Genomic DNA, 21,790 nt, shown 5'->3' with positions numbered 1-21,790 from the left:
CCAACAATAAACAAGACTCTCCCACCATCATGCTGCAGGTCAGGTCAAAAAATCGAAAGCAAAAACTAGCCAGTATTTTTGTAAAAACTCCAGCATGTTATTTTCTCTGTCATTTCGTTTCTGTTGGTAATGTTTGATTTCTCTATTAAACAATAAAGCTGTGCTTTTGTTACATTTACAGATCCACTTTGGAGAAAATTTAACCAGCACATTAAAACAGAACTTTGAGAGTATGAAACTGCTGTGTCATGACTTATTTCCACCTTAGGTACAACAACCAATCATAACATAGAAGGCGGGACAAATCATGCCATAAAAGACCATGACATGCCCAAACTAATGAGTTTGTTTTTTTTCTTTTCCCATTCAGGTGATATGAGATTTGAAATGAGGTAATCTCAAAAAGGAACCAGAATCTACTGAAAAATGAGTACATAAAATATAGGGATAAATTCCATAGTCATGGGACTCTGTTCCTTTGAGCAAAGTCATCATAAGTAGCACAACACTTACCCGGATCCTCGATGGAAAGGTTCTTCATCAGCCACTGTACGATATCTGACCCTGGATCGAGAGACAGACAGACAGACATTATAATGATACAGTTTAATAAAGACAGCGAAAGGGTTAGGTTTAATATGACACCTTTTTGGATCCACACTCTATGTCATTATTATCGCCTTTCAAACTCAGGAAAACATAGCAAGAAGGTGGATGAGATTGAAGCCTGAAAACTATTTTAGCTTCCTGGTGTGTTAAAGACAAAGATACTATCAATAGCTCTAATGAGGAATTAATGATTGTTGTTTACTTCCTCTCATGCAGATGTCGTTAAACAAACTAATAACCAATAGCATTCCTTTAGTAAGGTGATACATATGATAACGCGATAAAGAGATAGTTGTTCTTTGCAATGGAGATCGAGTATCATCTCCTTTGTTCTTCCCCTCTGCTTTCTCTGAGTCCCAAGGGGGGCGGTGTTTAATCCTTCATCATTCATTAGTTTCCTGGCCCTCGGCAGTCGGCTGCAAACATTTGAGTTGCTGCTCTGCACATCCAACCCGCCGCTGTAGTAATTGCGTTTATTGACACGCTCTGCTTATGGCATATTGGGAGTAATGCATTTTCCGTAAGTGCGGGGAATGAGAGAAGAGAGAAGAATGTTAATGGGTTGTCTCTGTTTCCATCATTTGTTTGGGGAGTGTCAGAGCCTCCCACTGTGGCGCCAGCCTGAGAGAGAGGTTTAGATTATCTATCTGCAGCCTAGACTGCAGCCAGCAGACAAGATGGCAGACTTCCATCCTCACCTGTCAGGTACAATTGTTTTCATTTTTCCACTTCAAATGTTTCTGTTCGATTTTTGACAGAGTTTGTTTGCTATACATTGCACTCCCAACAGTACAAGCTTTGCTACAGCAGTAGGAAGCAGATTGTTTTGCTTTAGGACACCTTGATAGTAGAAGGAGTGAAACATTGCTCATTCTGTTTCCATGCTCACATTTCCTTTTTCAAACACTTAATCATATGTTATCCCCCTCTAGCTTTTCAGGGATTCTCCAGTGATCAACCTTCTGGAGCAACAGAGCAGCAGCCTCTACAGGACCAGAATAAAATTCAGCTACAACACAGGCTGTAGGATGAGACAGCTGGAGTTCTCACTGTTCGTATATGTTACTATTGGGCTTAAAATAACCCAATGCTGAAAGTTGTCATCAGTTATTTTGAGCAGATTGTTTTAAAATGACACATTTAAATCAAATGTCCATTCTATGTTCAGCTGACCATGAATATTGAAATCATTTCTCTAGATTTCTAATAGTTGATCCAAAAATGTATTTCTTTAGAGGAAACTTATTTGGAAATATCCAATTAAAATATAAAGATTTTCAGTATCACAAATATGTTTTTGTATTGGACTGTCTTCACCAAAAACAGTATTTATATCTGCTCTAACAGAATGGCAGCATTCAAGCATCGCTCAGCTCGTTGTTTTGGTTTGCATCAAAGGTCTGGTGTGAATTTGCATTATTTAAGTTGCCTGAAATGTCCACCATAATACTTTATGAGGAAATAATGTGTCAGCATAGTGTTCACAGCTTTGTGTTTCCAAGTGGGCCAAAAAAAAATCAACCAGTGCAAGTTTAAACACAAGAATCAATTTAGTTATGTAATTGTTCAAATAAAAACACCCTCACAGTTTAAAAAAAAACACAGAAACTTGTGTCCTGTGAAATAAATAAGTGCTCAGAGTATAACCCATCACACGGCCCTCAGTTGGCATCAATATCCAAACAGCATTCCCACCTTCAACAGATCTAGGCTATGTTTATGCAAGCTTCTGTCTACTCTACGGCAGTGCCTGAAAAGACCCAAAACATTAAAACAAGAGGAGCAGCAAGAGCTAAAAGACCATCACCAGGTTTATTAAGTGGAACGTCACTTCACTGGTGTTGTAATGAGTTCGGCCCACGACACCTCAGGAAGGCAGCACTCCACAGTTCCCCGTCCATGTCAGCTCTCACCGCCCATCATAGCCACCCACTGAACTTCTTTGTGCGATCACACCCATGTGTAAAGCATTAAACTATTTCACGAAAAGGAATCTGATAAAAGAACATAAATACTCTCTGTTTTGGCCCCCAACTATCTTATAGGACATTTTGGACACCTCTTTTCTTACCTGTCACGACACTGGGAATTTTGGTCATAAAACTTTTGACAGTTCTGATGGGCACACCCTCCGTCTCATCCTGGATGTTATTGACAATGTCTTCAATCTGCAGAAGAAGAGCGGAGGAAGGGATCAAAAGATGGACATAAACAGACGAGGAAAAGAAACTCCAGTGAGATGGAAACTAAAATATCATGCATTAGAGGCAATTAAACTCAAAGGATTGATTAACAGCTCTTCATGCTGCACATTAGAGAACTATTACATCATTGGTCTTATTTTATTTTGAGTTTTCTTTGTCATTTGTATCCCTTTTTTAACCATCTTAAAAAAAAAACAGGTCTATTTCTTGCTTTGGTTATATGATAACAGGTGGGATTAATCATGTATCATAAATTGACCAGATGTTTTCAAGAGGTTTGATGGGCCAGATGGTGTTTAAGTTATAAAATGTATCAGTGTCAGGGGTGTCTCCAGAGTGGTGGCACTCCCCTCCCCTTGATATCTTATTGACCACCCCAGGTGCCACCCCAAAGTCCTTGATAGGGTATATATAGATATATATGTTGTTATCTTGTGTCAGTTGATGTGATTCATGTAGACAGAACAAGTTAATAAATTATTATTAGTATTAGGGATAAGAATAAGCACTTTAACACAAATGTATTTATGATAAATTGAACACATCATCTGCTTTACAGATCGTTATGTTTTAATACTTCTGGCACTAAGATTAGAGTTTGATTGACTGTTGACTTTGATTGTTGATGTTGACATTCCCCTGGCTGCACAGATGCTTTTTTGTTAGTGTCAGAGAGTGGGATGAGAGAAGTTCATCGCTTTGGAGACAGTTGAAGCAAAACTATCACACAGCTCAGCAGCTAAATATAAACTCAGAGTCTAACCCAGAACAGAGAGAGGCGAATACATGTTTTATCTTCACACCTGGACTATTTAAGAATCAACATAAAAGAAGTAGTTGAAAAAACAGCATTACTTTGACATCCAGCATTGACAAAAGACTTGTAACTGCATGTACCAGTCTTTTAAACAGCACGTGCAGTATTTCCTCATCCTGTGTGAATTTTTCTGACCCTTTTAGCTTCTTTGGTATTTTTATAATATGTGAAAACACTGTCACTGAAATACAATTCCAGCAGTTGCCCACGCTGGGTCAAAGCTTACATGACTACTTCCATAACCGACTCATGCAGACTCGGATGCACAGTGCTTTATAGACAAAAACATCCTATACATCATAGACTGTCCAAATATTCTTTGGAAAACTTGGGAAAAAAATGTACGTGTGAAATTTTGATGCAAGATTTGAATCATTTTTGATCTGCAAAATGACTAACTGATGCAATATACATCATTATGTGTCAGAATACTTAGTAGTCTCTTGGGCTTCATATTTTCTGCCTTTGATATAACTGAGAACATGAAATCATGTACAGCAGAGACTGTATAAAACATGGACGTAGCCTCAGTGATGTCACCCGTTTGTTTCTAAGGCAGGGCTTTGAAGCCCAACCATGGTGGTCGCAATATTGGCGAGACTGTCTCACACTTACTTTTAGTCAACCTAATAGGAACAGGCAAAGAGGCTGACCTGAAACAAACCTTAATCCTGGATATAGTTTGCAAGTAGATTAATGCCACTCTTATGCCAGTCAATTCAAATAAAGGGAGATAAAAGTAGTGTAGCTTAGCATAAAGACTGGAGTGAATTTGAAGCAGCTAGCCATACAGTTATTCAAGTTATAAATAAATCAGCAAATCAGCACCTCTGAATAAGTTTAACCTTCCATACTTTTTAGAGTCCACTCACACATAAACAAGTTATGGTCTTACATCGACTTGTAAGCTGCAGCTATGTCAGGGCATAGAAATGACCTCCATAGTTACAAAGAGACTCCATGACAGTTATATAAAGTTATATAAAGTTATTAACAACATATAATCTTTTCTATCTGTTTGTGTTCAGTTTTTTTGATAGAGCCAGTCTGCTGTTGTTCCCCACATGTTTTCCATTTTCAAGTTAGCTAATGAGCTAAGCTAAGGTAAATTTGTTGAGTCAAATAAGATAAAGATAAAGATAAAAAAGCTATTCCAAAAATGTAAACTATTGTACAGTATTTGTAACAGCCTTCGTCTGGTGGTTGTAGCAGAATGAGTACTTAAACCTTTGTCTCTTTTTACCGACAAAGTGCATTGCTCAGGGACAGAATACAAGCAAAAGGCACAAAGCCTTCAATGTCTGATATGCTCCCAGCAAGTCTAAAGAGTCTGACAAGCCTTCTGTTGTTGCCTTATCCCCTGACTGCTGTTGCTCTGTCACTCTCTCTCATTCAAAGACACATACATAAAGGCCATCTGCCATAAGGAGGGGGCAGAGTCAGCTTCACCAACTATATAATAATTCCATAATAACAAGAACTTTACGTTGCACGGAGTTACAACAACCACAACATTATATGTTGAGAAAAAGTAGCCCCTTAAGTCAGATGAATCACATACAAACATTTATTTTTTTAATCTAACATTAAGAAGACAAATAAATGTAAGTCTGTGCATGCTACTATGATTACTTGTTTTACCTTACCCTGCTCTCTTCTCTTTTTTTGTGAGCTGCTGTAACAAGTGAGATATCAGTAAAGTGTATCTTATCATACATGATACAATCATTAATCATTAGTTATAGTCACTATGTAATTATCAGCCTGAGCTTACTTAAGGAAGTGATGACAGTGATGACAGAGGTTGCTATGTAAAGTGTACATCAGTATTAACTTGATACTCGGTGTTAAGACTCTTTCCAAAGGACACGTCTACGTTTGGCTGCGGGAGCTGGGGATCAAACACCCGACCTTCCGTTTAAGAGATAGCAGACTCTACCACTGAAACACAGTTATTCAGTGGACTTGATAACAGAAGTCTACAATTGTTTTTGTGAATTCGAAAACTGATTTTGCTCTTATGTATAGTGACTCACTATGACACAAACATGTTAAATCCCAACTCTTTCCTAAAATGCCTCAACTGTCCTGGTTGTGACTGAATAAAACCAAATATCAGCTTTGTTTTGGCTCCTTTGGCCTCATATTGTGTTTGTGTTATCAAACCACTTTCTACATTATTTCCCAAGAGACCACTGAAATATTGAACAGCATTCGTCACTCCTAATGTTGGGGCAAGAAATTGCGAACTCAAAAAGTCAGTGTTTGCATAATTCTGATCTGTTAGATACTCGCTTCTATGAAGCTTCATACAAAAGGCAGAAATCATGCAAATTGCTGCTTTGATGTACACGAGTGAAAGAATTGCACTGGGCTGTTTTATTGTATTGTTTTCACCTTGCCCTTTTCATTATCTGCACAATAACTGTTGGAAGTCTTCGCCTGCTTTATAACTTCATATTTAAAACCCCACAGCAAGTAAAATATTTCTTTATTGAAAATAGCTCATTCATACATATTCATGCTCATTGGTCTGTTACTTTAAAATTATTCCTGAGCTTTAATAAATACTATGTTGTAAACCAATCTCATCTTAGTTCAACAGTTTATAACAACATAACAAAATTATGTAGCTCATTATACGCTTTGAGGATGTGGAATTTTCTTGTTGGATATTTCCCACAAATGTGTAGGAAGATGTTAAAGTTATGAGGGATTATACATGATATATGAGTTTATACATAAGATACTTTATATTCAAAATAATGCTTCACAAGGGTAAAAATTCAGTGAAGCTGTAATGTGAAGGTAAGGTTTTGACATTATATAGAACAGGTTCACATATTTCACAGCAGCTATAACAATGAAAGTGAGCACATAATGTACTCTTATAAGTCATGATCTTATAATACTATTTGAAAACATTTCAATAATCTTTGTGATACTGTTGCTGAGAGTGTAATATTGACAGAAACCCAGACAAGGATGTTTGTCTCAGATGACACAGTATATATATATAAAAGATTACAATGCTACATAAGGATATGAAATATAGCGGAGTACAGAGAATAAAAGCATGTAATGAAATGCAAAGAGCAGAAGGATGGATGGTATGACCCCTTTGCAGTGTAATCTTTATACTGAGCCTGATGGTGATCTGTGTGGTATTCTACAGGGCTGCAGAGGGATTCAGGATCTGCATGGGAGGAGAGGTGCTCTGCTGAAAGGGAAGCCTAGACTTACAGAGAACTGCAACCTTAGATGGCACTGTACATACACCTACACACACAGCACAAAACAGAGCCTCAATACATGGAAACAGACTCACACAACTGATGTCTAAAGAGAGCCTGGTGGACCCTTTTCAGGGAAAGTTGCTTCAATGCAGTATCTAGCTGAAACTGTAGCAATCTGACTGTTGCTAAAGATTCAACCAAGTGGCAAACTCGAGTCTTGAAAAAAAATTAAGGAAGGAGAGCGGAAGTGCAAAATCCAGCACTTTATCGAGTGTCCGCTCCGAGGCATGGCTCCAGGAGCCTGAGGAGTCATATACTGTACCCACCACAGAAATAAAAGGCAGTTTTTAGACCAGAGATTAAGGTTTATGGCCTGGTACTAAAAACGAAATAGGTCGGATTAGTTATTATCTTCATGGACACACACTGAGAACTTCGTTAAGATTCTATTAACCATGTGTGTTACCCATAGTTAGGTGCGTAGCTGCATGATTGACAAGTAGGAGCGATGTAAGGTTTGTCAAGAGGCTTGCATCCAGCTCTCAGCCTGTCACTAAGTTGACTGAAAGTTAAGCTAAGACAGCATTTTCAGCATGGCAGCTGAGTAACTGAACTAACAGATGGCTGACACGTCCATTAATATTTACAGTCCTACAAAGCAAAAAGTGAGTATAAGAAACCTTCAGCTGTGTTTGCTTGTTTGTTTGTTTGTTTGTTTGTTTATATGTATGTGTATGGACAACATACCAACTAAGCAACTTCTTGTCTTGGGGTCCAGAAATGTAAAACATGGCATTAAAAACTAAAGAAACAATGATAAATACATCATCATTATGACAAAAGCTTGAAGCCAGAGTGTCATTGTTTCTGTTGTCGATAAGACCATTTAAGAAATGAGCTGCTTTCCATTTCAAGGGCTCACGATGAAGTTATTTCTAGTGAGATAACAAATCTTGGGAGGATCTGATCATAGTTTGTTGTGATGTAAAATACCACATACTAGCCAACTGGGACGTGAGGATAACGGGTCTCTTGAAATATAACGTAATTAAAAATAGGCTAAAAAATTAGAATATGTGCATGACATTGGCCTCAAATGCAGATGAGTTGCTTTGAATCTATTAAAGTTTGACCTCAACTTTGACTCTTCTTACAGTATTTAAATAGAATCTGTTAAACTTCATTTATAAACATGAGACACGGTTGCTCAGATTTCAGATATTTTACAGCAAACCACCCATGAAGCTTGCAGGCATTCACAGTAATAGTGAGTGTTTAACACTGTCACTGGTCTTACATCTACCAGTAGACAGGTGTCTCTAACTTCCACAGCGACCAACAACTTCAGACAAGCTGCAGTGGCCCAAAAGATTCCATTGGGAGAACTGGTCTGCAAACCCATTAAAAAAAACAAAAAAAAACAGCAGACGTGCTGAAAACACCCAGTGAGCGAATGGAACAGACAACACTTGTTATGAGGACATTTCTAGTCATCATAACAAAAGTGCTCCAGGCCTGTAGAGGGCGCCAAGTGGAACTGGAATTTTGGTTAAAAAAAAAAAAAACATTTATTAGAGAAAATTATTTATAAAAAAGACTTAGAGAGCAGGTTGTAAGAGGTGTTCAGGCCTGCAGAGGTCGGAGAGACACAGTGGGACTTGGTCAACACAGGCATCGAGTCCTGTGGGGACCTCTAGTGGTTTAAGAAAGATATGCATTTGTTATAACTTTTTACAATATATATTTAATTTGCTGAACATATCCGTTGTTGTTTTGAATTCCTCGTATTGAAGACTAAACTTGATTTACCATGTACTTAAGTATAGTCTCTACTAGCTATAGTGGATGGTGCACCCAGTGTGTGTTTCTTTAAAAATGCAATTCATTAAATATGCATCCCTGAAGTCCAGCACCAAAATATTCTGTGGTCTGACGAACTTCTGTGTATTTTAAGCTCAAAGTGTCTGAATCTTTTTTGGACAGCTCTCAGCAATTTCTTTTCCACAAACTCTCTCTCCATTTCCACTTCCTGTCATTTGACTTTTTGTCTGACTGTTACTTGTCATGGAAAGCCACTTAAAGCATGGAAAAGAACATGTTGCAATCAGTGTGGTTATCACAGATCTAGTGAATGTATCATGCAAATGCAAAAGTGTAGCGTCTCTCAAAGGAGCCAAATCACTGAATGATCTCTTACTGTACGACAATTGTGATCACATACTTAACATCCCCAGAAATCTGAATTAATCAAACAAATTAGTTGGAATTTGTTAGTTCGCTGTCCGATGTGTTGAAAAAGAAGAACATTTCCACCAACCAAAATGACAGAATCAGTTGATTCCCAATCTCAGAAACCATCAGAAATCATTGTGAAGCCAACTGTTAGCGTTAAAAGACATTGGTTAATAACATATACAGTATATAATTTTAGAATTAATTTAAATTTCCAATTGTACTGAACTGTTCAGTTTAGGCATGGCCCTATATCATTGACTTGAGTTTCAGTCTGCAGTTTGCATACTTTAGGAAATCCTGATATTGGTCAAGCATGATGGAAAAGCTGGGGATGGCATGGTTCACAAGACTTTACTTTCTTTCTTTTCTCTCAAAATGTGTCCCAAGGTATTAGGCTGCAGACTTTCCTTTCCCTCATGGCGGTGGCTGATATTTTCTCTCTCAGCAGGAAGTATACGAGCTTCATTACGGTGTAAGTGATGGCTTTATTTGAGTTGCATGCTGGTTTGTAGATCCAGCTGAGAATTATTGTGGCCTCTTCCCATGTGTTGGCGTGACTCAGGAAGTTTTGGTCCACTTAGATTCAAAATAGCTCTTGTGTAACTTTCTCTTATTGGACGGGATGACAGCAGCATGTTGGTAAAGGCTGCAGGCGTGCCCCGCCTCTTTGTGTGGTAAATATCTCTTTTGGGAGTGTCCTGAGTGTGTGTGTGTAGCTGTGTCCATCTGTTAGTGTCTATTTCTTCGGTGTTCAAATAATCCACCTATATTTGCAAGCACCTGGAAGGTCTGATAGGTGCGCACCCATCATCTGAGTAACCAATCAGAGAGTAGCAGCCACGACATCATAACTGAAGAAGTCTGCCAGCGCAGCAGTCAGGAGGTGTTTTAGGACTGAGATGTTTCGACTGTGCCTCTTAGAGTGTTTGGAGAGATTGTTTAAGACAGAGGTAGTCGTTCAGTCCAAGGATGGGCCAGGTAGTAGTATGGTTGTATTAATGTTGAAAACAATCAAGTTATAATCATGGTCAGACTTGAGAACTAGTTGTTTTTTATGTCAAGTCAGCATTATGTAAACATCTATGGAAGCCCAAACTTGCATCCATACATTTTATTTCCTCTGCTTTCACGTCGTAACGATTAATCTCTGGTTGTTTACCCGAGAGCTCGAACTAACTTATCTTATATCCTCAGAACTGCGAACTCACAAAACAAACAGAAGTAAGCTTCAATTGCTTCATAATGGGCAATTTCAGCCTGACATGCCGTGTCGAGCCTATCACAGTGAACAGCCTGTCTCGTTGATTTCCAGATCCCCAGCCTTAATACAAGACAACAATTTGTCTCAAGATAATTAGATAAATTAATCAAATTGTGTTTTCTGAGTATTATTCACATCATACAGGAAAATTAAATAAAATGTCACATTCGTAATTATGCTTATCAAATTTCCCTAAACTCCAAAGTGATATGTTTAACTGCCTTTATCCATGACTAACACTTTTCTTCCATGCTATTCTAAATGTGAAGAAAAGTCAACAACCTGGCACCCAAGAAGACCAAAATATAACTGACAATTGTGCTTCAATCAACGAGTGAAAGATTATTCAATTACCAACATACCAAAATACTATACTGAGGGACAGAGATGATGGCCTTCATAAAGCTGCCGTGTATAACTGGACGACCATTGTGTTTCCTCAGGGAATCATTAAACCACAATCAACGGCACAGTTCATGTCACCGAGGAGCCCACCTGTCTGCCAGGCAGCCTGCCAACCCCCGAGCTGCTCTGTGCTAACGTGTGGTGATAACACTGTAATCAGGCGGCCCACTGCCCCATAGGGGGTTAAATACAGCGGCTCGCAATAAGACTGATGAAATCTGCCCCCACTGAGCTGCACTCAAAGCAGACACACCAACATGCAGAGAGACACGTACACAACTGGCAGTCACACAAGCAGACAACACAATACATTCTGCGCTCAGCTGTTACATGTATGTTGACCCACACATGTGCAATATGGTAGTTGCATGGCTTACTTACATGATTCTACCTCTGCCATTACAACAAGAGCTTCAAGTTGAACGTTAAATGCCTTTTCTTTTAAGCTAACCTAGCCTGCCATTTTTTAACTTATTTTTGTAAGTGTGCTTTCTATCGTTCCTGAATCTCACCATTCTCACCTTAACCTCTAATTTACCGTTTCAAATCTGACAGAGGTGTGGACTTAAGGACTCAACGTGAACTGGAACTAAGGTCCAAAATGAATGATGGTACTTAATAAAACATCTGTGCTGTGCTTTGGTCAGAACATGACATGGATCAAGCACCAGAGGAGGTTTGTGACCCTGTATAAAGCAGCTCTCTCAGAAAGCTCCGTGTAGGCGTGTGTGTCTCTTTAAATGCAATGAGCCCCCCTGAGTTTTCCTGGTAGACATCACTCGTTGGCCTCAGGGGGGCGAAGCCCGTCAGCTGCTATGAGATCCTGGATTCTACCAGCGTTGTGTCTAAACTTGGACTCCATTCTCGCTTCTCAAATGGTGGGACTGTAAACAAGCACCAGCATCTAGCACCAGCTGCTGATTGTAACCAATGCCCCAAAAACTGTCACTATGTAATCGTTATTATCAGACGATAGGTAATGAGTTACAAGAATGATACGGGTGAAGGATATGTTGTTTCTATCACATCCTTTTGGATGGAAATCTCAACAATGCCAGAGATATCAGCAAATATATTTTTCTGTACTTTTTTTCACTTTTTGTCATTTTCTTTGTGATCAAATTGTCCTCAATTAGCTCTTTGCTATGAAAGGAAACACATTTTCTATACAGCTCTCAGTTACACAAAGAGGCTAACTATAATACATCGACCTTTTGCATAAGTCTGCGATTACAAATCATCCCTGTGACGGATATTCTTTAATAAAGTCTGAGCACGCACAGTTCAGGAACATGGGCTCACATAAGACTGCTGCAATAAAATACAACAAATATTACACATTCACTTTTGTATCTCATGCAGGGTATTAGCATTTTTCTTGATTCGGAAAGAGGATTACTATGACATGCTCGCAAAGGTCAAATTAGTTTCATTGAAATTATTTAACACAGCCACAGTGATTAAAATGTATGCACGTAAGCGTCACATTAACACAGGTCCCAGACACATACACACATTCAGGTAAAGTGGGTGTAATGACCTGCAGACATGCAGCAGTCCTTTGACTGCAGAGTGTATGGCTTTATGTCTGAAGGTCACATCTGGCTTTGTGACAGTGATGATGGGTCTTACCGGTTTCAGCCCAGCGCGTCTGACAGCAGGACGAAGTGACTGTTAATGGAAGTGTTATGAAAACAGGATGGTTTTGCCACAGATGACTGCCGCTGCTTCTCTGCTGGATAGCTGATACTATCCCTGAGCAATTTATAAAGCAAGTCAGAATTATGGCCTATAAAAAAATAATAATAATCTTGTTTGTGCATCGGACCGAAGTTATTTTGTGTCTTCCATAACCAATAACTAAAGGAAACCTCATCGAGAACATTGGTTTCCAACCCACATATTTTTCAGTGTCCAATAAGTATAACCACTTCTAAATCTTCTCTGTTTTACACCAGTTATCGATTGACAATATTCAGTAGTATGTTACCATTGTTTTATCGGCTAGTGAAGGGACGACCCTCTCTTCTCTGTCTGTAATTGGTGGTACACACTAAATATGCAAGATTATTTGAGTGTGTACATTTTTACAAGAGAGACTATTTATCCTCAGCTGAACGGGAGACTTAAAAAAAACAGCTCTGAAGATGTCAGAATTAAATTTGCCAATATTAACTAAAATCACGATAACAGACTAACTGTATAGTTCCCGCAAAGGTCTTAAGAAGAGGTATGTATGTTCTGTTAGGATGATTAAATCCAAAAAAGAGACAATTATCATTGAAATAATTTATATTTCTGGTGTATAATAATGTATGTAGGGTGGGGGAAGCTTTTCTTTGATCCTATTAGGGCTCCAGGGAATAAAAGGTTGGGAACCACTGATCTAGAACATTAGCTCAGTGGTTGAGTGAACTTCATATGGATGATAATTATTCAACCTGGACTTAGTTATTATTATTTACTTTTAAGAAGCTAGATGTGATTTAAAACGATGTTCAGCCTTTCGTTTAGTGCAGCTATCAACAGCCAAGCTAACGTCTTATCCAGACCCTACATAGGCACACTCATGCTGTGACTAGAGAGTATGCTAAATGCTAAAGTTCTTCCTTCTTATAGACAACCTTTTACCAAATACTTCTCCTGTAGTTAATTCTATACTGACAGATAGATTTTAACATTAACCATCATCCTGCACTGTCCTGCAAAACGGTCTACTTCTTTCATCTTTCATCCTCTTGCATATATTTTGTATATTGTTGAAAAAAAAACCTTTATGTGAAGGCTGCATAAATGAATAGGTAAGCAGTTTAAAGTACTGAAATATGATGTGGGAAAACAAACTATTACATAGATTTCAGTAAAAGGAAGGATTTTACAGACTGAAGTAAACAATCAAAGAGAGGGGATTTCATTCTAAAGCTCTGGCTGCATGTGGAGCTCTGGATTACAGCCTCAGCTTCCCTCAGTTTTCCTAACACCTTTTGGGGATGAACACCTGCTGCAGTGAGGACAAGGTGCCCTGGGCGACATGGGAGCAACATGCCATCTACCTGACTGCAGCAAGACCCAAAAGATTATCTGGATTTTTCAAAGTTGCCTGTGTTCAACTAACCTGAATTTGCAAAGAATATCAAATGAGTAAAAGAAAAGACAGCAAAAGAGTGAAAAGGACACCCAAATGGACATTTTTTAATCTAATTTCCTTCCTGCTTTGGGGGGACAGAAATAACCAGTCTTCCAATCGATTACCTGGTTTGCATTTGTATTGATATAGAGACATTCGTATTAAATACAATCAACTTAGGTAAGGTGTGGGAGGTGAACTCTGGAAATAAAGTAGATAAAGGGTACACGCTGCCACTCGAATCAGGACAAGAAATGTGTCGCTGTTGGAGTCTCAGAAAGACAAACAGCTGCTTTCATGGCAGATGTCTGATTGTATTTTTAGCCACTCCACAGGAAACCTTTTCAAGTCTCTTTCTTTGTCTCTGTAAGGTAATTCAAATGTTGCTGCTGGTGTGGAGGGCTACTTCAGGAGTGTGGCTTTTGTTATTTGCTGTTATTACTTTATGATTGTCTCTCACCATCTGGAGAGAATGTGCAAAGATACATGTTTTTGTAGTTATTTTGTTCAACAGCTTGAGAGTTCTTCTTCACCATATATTTGAGTTTTGTCTAACTTTTATGAGGCACAAGATAAAGTTAAAACTGATAAATTTCCAGAGGCAGAAATGTTGGGAGGCCAAAGTTCTCGTAAAAAATGTGTTGATTGAGTTTCCTGTCTGGCAGAAAGCCGAGCAGCCACAGACAGCAGACTGTGAACTGAGGCCAAACACTCCCTGGGCAATAATCAATCCAGACGAGTTTTCATTGCTTCCAGCCAGGGACACCAACAGAGCTGACCTCGCATCTCAGACCAGACACATCCATACCTGACAGAGAGAGAGTAATCAGCACAGAGGGAGGCTGATTATTTTCTATCCTCCCTGTTCACCCATGGGAGTCCAGTAAAGATTTGTCACTACTGTGATATCAAACAACTTTTTAAACATGCTTTCCAATCTTTAAACTGATACTTCAGATATGGACATCATCTTTATCACCATTGTTGTAGCTGACATGTAGATCCCAATATTCAAAGAGGATTAAAAATGATAATCATGAAATCTGTTTGATTTTATTCCAGAAGATGAACACTTTGTTATTCTGCTTTGGAAATAAGCCTCGAGCTCTGGGTGTCGTGAATCAGCTTCCTCTCTCTTGTAAACAAAATTACTTGCTGACTATTGCAACCCAAGGCCCAGTGTTAGTGTTATAATCCCAATATTTTTTAAACCAAAGATGCCCATGGTAAATCACAGTACCAATTACATGGTAAAAGTGTTCCTTTCGGTTGTTTAAACTGTGTAAAATGACAGAAGCACATACAAAGAGAGACATCAGTTCAAACAAAACTCCTTCAAAAATGAGCCAGCGAGGGAAAAAGCACTTGGCATCTCCATTCATGGATCAGACCGTTCCAATTTCAACTTCATTCTTAGTTTGTCAGAAAAATCCATTAGCCTACAATTTACTGCTCTCCTGCCACACTGTCAGTGTGACTAAGGATGGGTATGTGGGCGTCTCATTAAAATCTTTTCATCCTACCTACCACTTCAAGGGTTCAACATGAAAAACGCACTGATAGACGAATGTCAAGAGTCTTTCTGAAGCTTTTGGGGGATCTCATTAAATCTTTGAAGTCTGTCAGAACTACATAAGCGTTTTGACAGATTTCTGTCCAATAGCCAATCTGTAATTCTAACAGACGTCTGAACTTAAGAAGTTTTTTAAAATATGATGGATTTTTACTTTTGTTGTTATCCTCATGCAGTGAAAGAAATCCCTCAAGTTGTAATTTGGATTTGGCTCCTTGCTCTTACCATGGACTGTAAATATTAATGGATGAAGCGAGTGAGTGTCATCACCCATCTGTTACGACAGGGGGGTTTGGAGGCTCAGCGGCAGCAGCAGCCATGCTGGAAATGCTGTCTCGCCCTAGCTTTCAGTCAACCTAACAACAGGCTTACAGATGGCGCTGAGGCAGCTTTTAAGCCCCCTGACAAACTTTTACTTCGCGCCCACCTGTCAATCATGAGAGCTTCTTGCCGAACTATGGAAAATATGTATTATTAATTTTAAAAGAAAATTACCCACCATACAGTGTGTGCCCAGGATGACAACTAATCAATCCTATTTCTGCTCATTTGGCCGTGGTGTGTATATGACTTTAAGGGCTCTTGGAGCCAGCCTTAAGCGGAAACTCAACCAACCGCAGTATTGTGCAAGACCAGAGGTTGCCGCTTAACTCTTACCTACTCAAAAAGTTCTCCATGTTGGCAGCTCAAGGGCTGACTATTGAGCTATCTGTTCCCACCATTCAGCTTCAAATGGAAATAACAACCTTTTGATGAACTGATAAAAAATTGAGTACAGAAATCGTAGTCATCGTAGGAATAATAAGATAGCTAAATATATACACATTTTTGCTTAACAGAGCATCACAAATAGACAAACAGTGAGAAAACAAGTCTTTTTTACCTTAAAGAACAGAAGCCTCATTGAATTACATAACAATTCTACACAAATGCACGCACACTTTCTCCCATTTTTTGCAGCTGCTCTTGACGGAACAATCTGTCAGATCTGGCAATAACAAACACACTTCCTACACACAGACCTTATTTATGTTTAAACAAAACTGTCAGAAATCAAAACTAAGCCCTGGATTTGAGCGTTGTGATAATTCCCCAAATGATTTTAGATTCCCATTGATAGGGTGCAGAGCTGAGCAGTTACAAACAGTGAGACTCTATTCTGTAAGATACAACACGATTCGGGAGAGGTTCAGAAAGTGTTTCTGAGGGTAACAGTGACGACTGAGACCATAGACCTATTTTCGTCAGGGAATAAAGATCGAGACTTCCACTTCTCAAAAGGAAAAACAACTCTGGCTCTTTTTGTCTGTTTTGTCATTACAGTCTTTATGTTAAGAGGTGATACAACTACTTGAGGATTTGTACAAGAAAACATTTTCAATGATCCTCAGCTCTATATTGAAGACACTTCAGGACAAAAGCTGGTGTAAATCTGGTGTGAGCAATCTGAGTTTACACCATCTAGAAGCAATTTTTATTGAACTCTTTTATCGTACAGTGAAGTGTTCTCCGAGGAGTTGAGCCGAATCTTTTTACATTATGTCCTGCTCTTTTCAAACATACTCTGAGAACCTATGGTGCTGGCTTTGGCTTTTTTTTTGAATGCCAATTTTTTGCACTGCACTGTGCTAATGAACTGGTGTTGGGAGCCGATTCATTCAGTCTGAGAGCTTTAATTTTTTTATGCACATAACAAAAATGCCTGTGAGATGCGTCTGCAATTGATTTATGTTTCTAAATGAATCTTGTAGCAGAATCAGTCCCAACTTCTCAGTGTCATTTTTTCATGATTTGCTGTTCAGACTTTAAAAATATATTTATTTATAACTTTGGTTAGTAGTTGGTTTATCTGCTGATTTTTTCGACCACAATGCACGCCGCACGGCCATTGCATTTCTTCACAGATGTTGCAGTGGTCACACTGAATAAATGAGTCAATGTACAAATATTTCATTTGACTCATTATGTATGTCAAAATTTACTGGCTGAGACGGTTAATGTTGGTCTGTTTAATGACACAAAGTCCAACGTTTTCTAACATAGGAAATCAAACTGCTGTGTTACCGGTGCAACATGATAACATCCACCAGGGTTATGGTAGGAGTGCATATTTGCACTTGTTTATGTTCCTCCCTGTGAAGCCTGAACTCAAGAGTGGGTTTTTCAACAGATTCAACAACAAAGCTTGCTGCCCACATTACATCCTCGGAGGTCTAATTACTGCAGTGGACACTGGGCTCTCTTTCACACTCTACCTGCCCCTCTGAAATGGAGCTATAACACCTTCCACAGAGGATTTGGACTTTTAAAATCCCAAGTGTTTTCAAAGAAACCACACTGCAAAAAAAAAAAAAAAAGACTTTCCAATGAGCAGTTATACTTGTGTTTGGTCTTAAAATCTGAAATGATCAAGCAAGTACCCTGGATTTAAACTGAAAACTAATTCATTTCAAAGGGATATTTGTCTTTCATCAAAAGTTCATCAACAGACGCAATAGTTGGTATGTTGAAGATGGCCCCATGAAGTCAATTAAGGTTCATAAAAGTCTTTAAACTGCTTGGCCTCTGTTGTATAAAATGTTTTATCCGAATAAAAATAATCTAGATTTGGTAATCCACCTTTTTCTTATAAAGTAAGGCAATCCAGCTCAATTTAATCCTGGCTGTTCAAAGACAAACGGAATAGAATCACCCTGACCCAGGTACAGACTTCTAAGGATGTTCACATCTAGAGGAGTGCTTTTAAGGAGACTTCACACTATATATTATGTCCACAGGGGGCGCCTTAATCCACCCAAACAGTGTCTTCTTTGGACCCTATAACCTGGATTTATCCCACAATGGAAAAATGTACAGAACTACAGCAGCAAATACCAAGGATAGCCAAGAAAGGGCACAGTGTAAAATAAAGTCAAAATAAATAAAATATTGTTGAAGAGTTAAAACAGCAGTAGTGGTTTTAAGTGCAGTCTGAACATTCCCAGTTACTTCGAAAAAAAAACACACAAACAGTTCATATGAAGTTGAGAATGGGATCTATGAAATGTTTGTTGAGACACTATTTCAGAATCTCTTTTTTTTTTTTTTTTTTTTACTAAAAATGAGGTTTACTGTCATCTTTAAAAATGTATAGTCCCCCAGAAAGAAGACCTTATATATACTGTAGAGTTATGCAACCAAAACAAACATGCTAAAATATATCCAATTAAACTTAAATCTTTCAATTTAAGGAAACCATGTATATAAAACTCTCAAAGAGGCAGCCCCATATTCTGTACTACCGTAAATTCCGTACTATTGAGCGCACCTGGATATAAGCCGCACCGGCTAAAAAGAAGTAAATAAATGTATTTGTACATATATAAGCCGCACTTGATTATAAGCCGCAGGTGTCCACGCTATAACAAGAGCTATTTACACAGACGTAGGCTACCGGTAACATCCGCAAATACTGTAGCGTCCATACGGACGTTAAAGGACGACGAGAGCGTTCAAATAATAACTTTTAATAACCCGATCATTGTCGGCCGTGACCACGCCGTTTACAGCAGAGAGCAACACATAACTTGCTGTAACAATCCAACTCTCTCCCCCAGCGTTCTCTCATACAGCCACTCAACACGTTCTCGCTGGTGCATTCACTGACTCTCCACATAATCGGAATTATGATCACATTATCAACTACTGACTTTACAACATGAACCGTTACAATACGAAGCCTAGCCGACGGTGTCTGTAACACGGCTGATGAAAAAGATGACCGTAATATATTTCACAAGAAAAAGTCCATCCATTCACTGCCTCAGAATGACTTCATTACTCACTTCCTCAGTCTCTGTTGTCGCTGTCAGTGTCATCTTAACGTGCAGCAGCTCTGTTAGCTTCTTTGACAGCCAGGTCGATCGCCTTTAACTTGAAAGCTGCATCATATGTATTTCTCCGTGTGTTTTCCATCATGAGGGTGCGTGCATGAAGCGCAAAATGACTGATATTAAGATCCGACGTGACGAAGTCAAATGTTTTTGCGGCAGAAGCTCATTGTCCCCCATAAAAAATCCATGCATTAGCCGCACCGGAGTAGAAGCCGCAGTGCTCGAAGTGTGAGAAAAAAGTAGCGGCTTATAGTCCGGAATTTACGGTATATATCCACATTACCTTACATTGCACTTGTGCATCTTGTGTCTCTGGGGTGTTGGTCTGCTCACTCTGAGTCAGAAAAACAACCCAGAGACAGTGATTCTTCAGGGCAAGACATCCGAGCAATTTGTTTGAAGAAAAGTCATGAACATCGCCGTCAGCTCGAGAGCTGCTGGCTAAGCATTTCAGCAGCTTCATTTATTTTAACTAGAAGGATCTGGAGCTGCCTTGTAGGTGTATTTCCTCAAACCACACTGGAAGTCCACTAAGTAATTAATCTGGTGTTAAATACAAAATAGCTTCGGAATATTCTTTTGAATACCCACTCAGTTCAGATTCTCACTGCATTAATTGACGGATTGGAACTCAGAAACGTTGATGTATCCCAACAGTGATTTGTTGCCTTGACAAAAGGTCCACACCAGCTTTTTCTGCCACTATTGAGAGAAAGCAGTGAACAAAGGATCCAAGACAATCCAATTTGTTGGTGTTAGTATTCAAGGTGTAACGACAGCAGCAAAGGTTTCCTCCAGCTCAGTGGAGAGAAACACATATTTCAACCTTGCATTAAGGAGTGCAATCGATTGATGTGAAGGCCCCCCAGGAGCTGCTGCCCTGATAGATAGTAGAGCAGTCAGACATCGCACCTCAAGCCCTTTGAATCCTCCTCAAAGCTTTTCACCCGACCTGATTCAAGAACTACATTCTTTTTTTTCTTTTTTTCTTTTTAAGAGCCCGGAGATTAAGTTGCCCATTGGTTTTGCCATTGTGGCAATTGTAGGGTCCCCAAAACTGAAAGTACATGTGTTGACAAGAAGTGTGGGAAAACTCGCCTACCAAGGAATCGACCGTATTCAACTCAGGCTGGAAAACTCAAATACCGTTACAATGTCATACTGGTCTATTTCAGTTTGTAATTCAGGTGACTCAACCTCCATCCTTGGTGTCTGAGCCATTTTAGAGCCAGCATCCCAGAACAGTGATCATCATGCAGAGAACTTGTACATTTACACCAAGTGACCAGTTACCTACAGTGCTCTGACATCAGGTGAGCTTGAATCGGACAGTGCAGATGTGTTGGCTCTCTCTAGTCTGATGACAGAAAGTCTAGGGCTTCAGCGTGTCGTCAGATGAGTGGAAATGCAGCACAAAAGCAAAGTGGAAACATAGGAGGACATGCTTTTGCTGTTCTTGCCAGTACAGTGCTCTGCCTTACAGCTCTCAAATGCAAGCTTGTAATCCGTCACCAATGCAAGGAAGCAATATTGCTCGGGGTTGTGCACCTGTGCCAGTGTCAAGTGCTGCCCAGAAAGGTTCTTCAAACTCAATAAACCCAAGTGTGTTGCAGTCAAGCCTACAACAGGCACAAACACCCGGGCAAACTCTGCAGCTGCCTTCAAGTATGATATCGTTTTATTACATGCCTAAATGTGCCACTATACCTTCAGTGATTGTACAGCAACGAAAGAGACAGAAGAGTCAGCAAATAAATGTCCTTTAAGTTTCCTTTATCCGGGTAAAAAAAGCAAAACAACAATGAACGTGCTTCAGCACTAGGCCAACAGAAGTAGATCCTACTAGAACATGGTAGTCAGCATTGAATGTACCTGCGGGCTTCCTACTGGCAACATCTATGTTCAACCCCACCTACAGAGTTCCAGGAGCAGCAGCACTGCAGGTTAATCAGATGCAATCAACCTGGTGGTCTGTGTAGTACACAGTTCAATTTACTATAGCCACGGGTTTAGCGTCATCATATACCCCGGCTCAGCTTCAAATGCCTTACAACCTAAAGATATAGCTCAGTGAGGAAAAAGGCAGCTAGAGTATGTCAGTATGGTCAACAGTCAGGAACAAATTCACTCCAAACGTGAATTGAGCTTTGAGATCCACAACACAGCCAGACAGAAGTGTACGTCATCAACAACTCATCATAATGGTTCATTTTGGCTTGAGAAGTACTATACAAGAGTCCTCTCTCCTGTTCTGATACAGCATCAGTTCAGACGACAGTATCACTTTAGCTGAGCTTCAGTGAGGGCCAGTCGACCCCCTGGCCACTCATAAACTAGTTATGCTGAAATTAACTATGCTGATGGGATAATATAGTCATTATGCTGTACTCAACCTGCAGTGGAAAACCGCCTCAATACACTCATCATTTTTGAAAATCATAAAAAAAAAAG

The 21,790-nt window shown here is 39.3% G+C and overlaps 1 protein-coding gene across 5 annotated transcripts in view; it reads right to left on the bottom strand.

The window, feature by feature from the left end:
• Positions 1–21,790, bottom strand: part of LOC306826126 (regulator of G-protein signaling 6-like) — an 82,221-nt gene that overhangs the window by 19,930 nt on the left and 40,501 nt on the right. For all 5 annotated transcript variants that reach the window (XM_079347252.1, XM_079347254.1, XM_079347253.1 and 2 more), the window contains 2 exons: positions 2,681–2,777; positions 514–564 (listed from right to left, as the gene is read on the bottom strand). In XM_079347252.1, coding sequence (XP_079203378.1) covers positions 514–564; positions 2,681–2,777 — 148 coding nt within the window. The remainder of the gene's footprint in view (positions 1–513; positions 565–2,680; positions 2,778–21,790) is intronic.

The sequence above is a fragment of the Symphodus melops genome (assembly GCF_947650265.1).
Source record: "Symphodus melops genome assembly, chromosome: 1".
NCBI classification, from domain to species: Eukaryota; Metazoa; Chordata; class Actinopteri; order Labriformes; family Labridae; genus Symphodus; species Symphodus melops.
The sequence above is the reverse complement of the archived record's forward strand: the minus strand, read 5'-3'. Positions and strand labels throughout refer to the sequence as shown.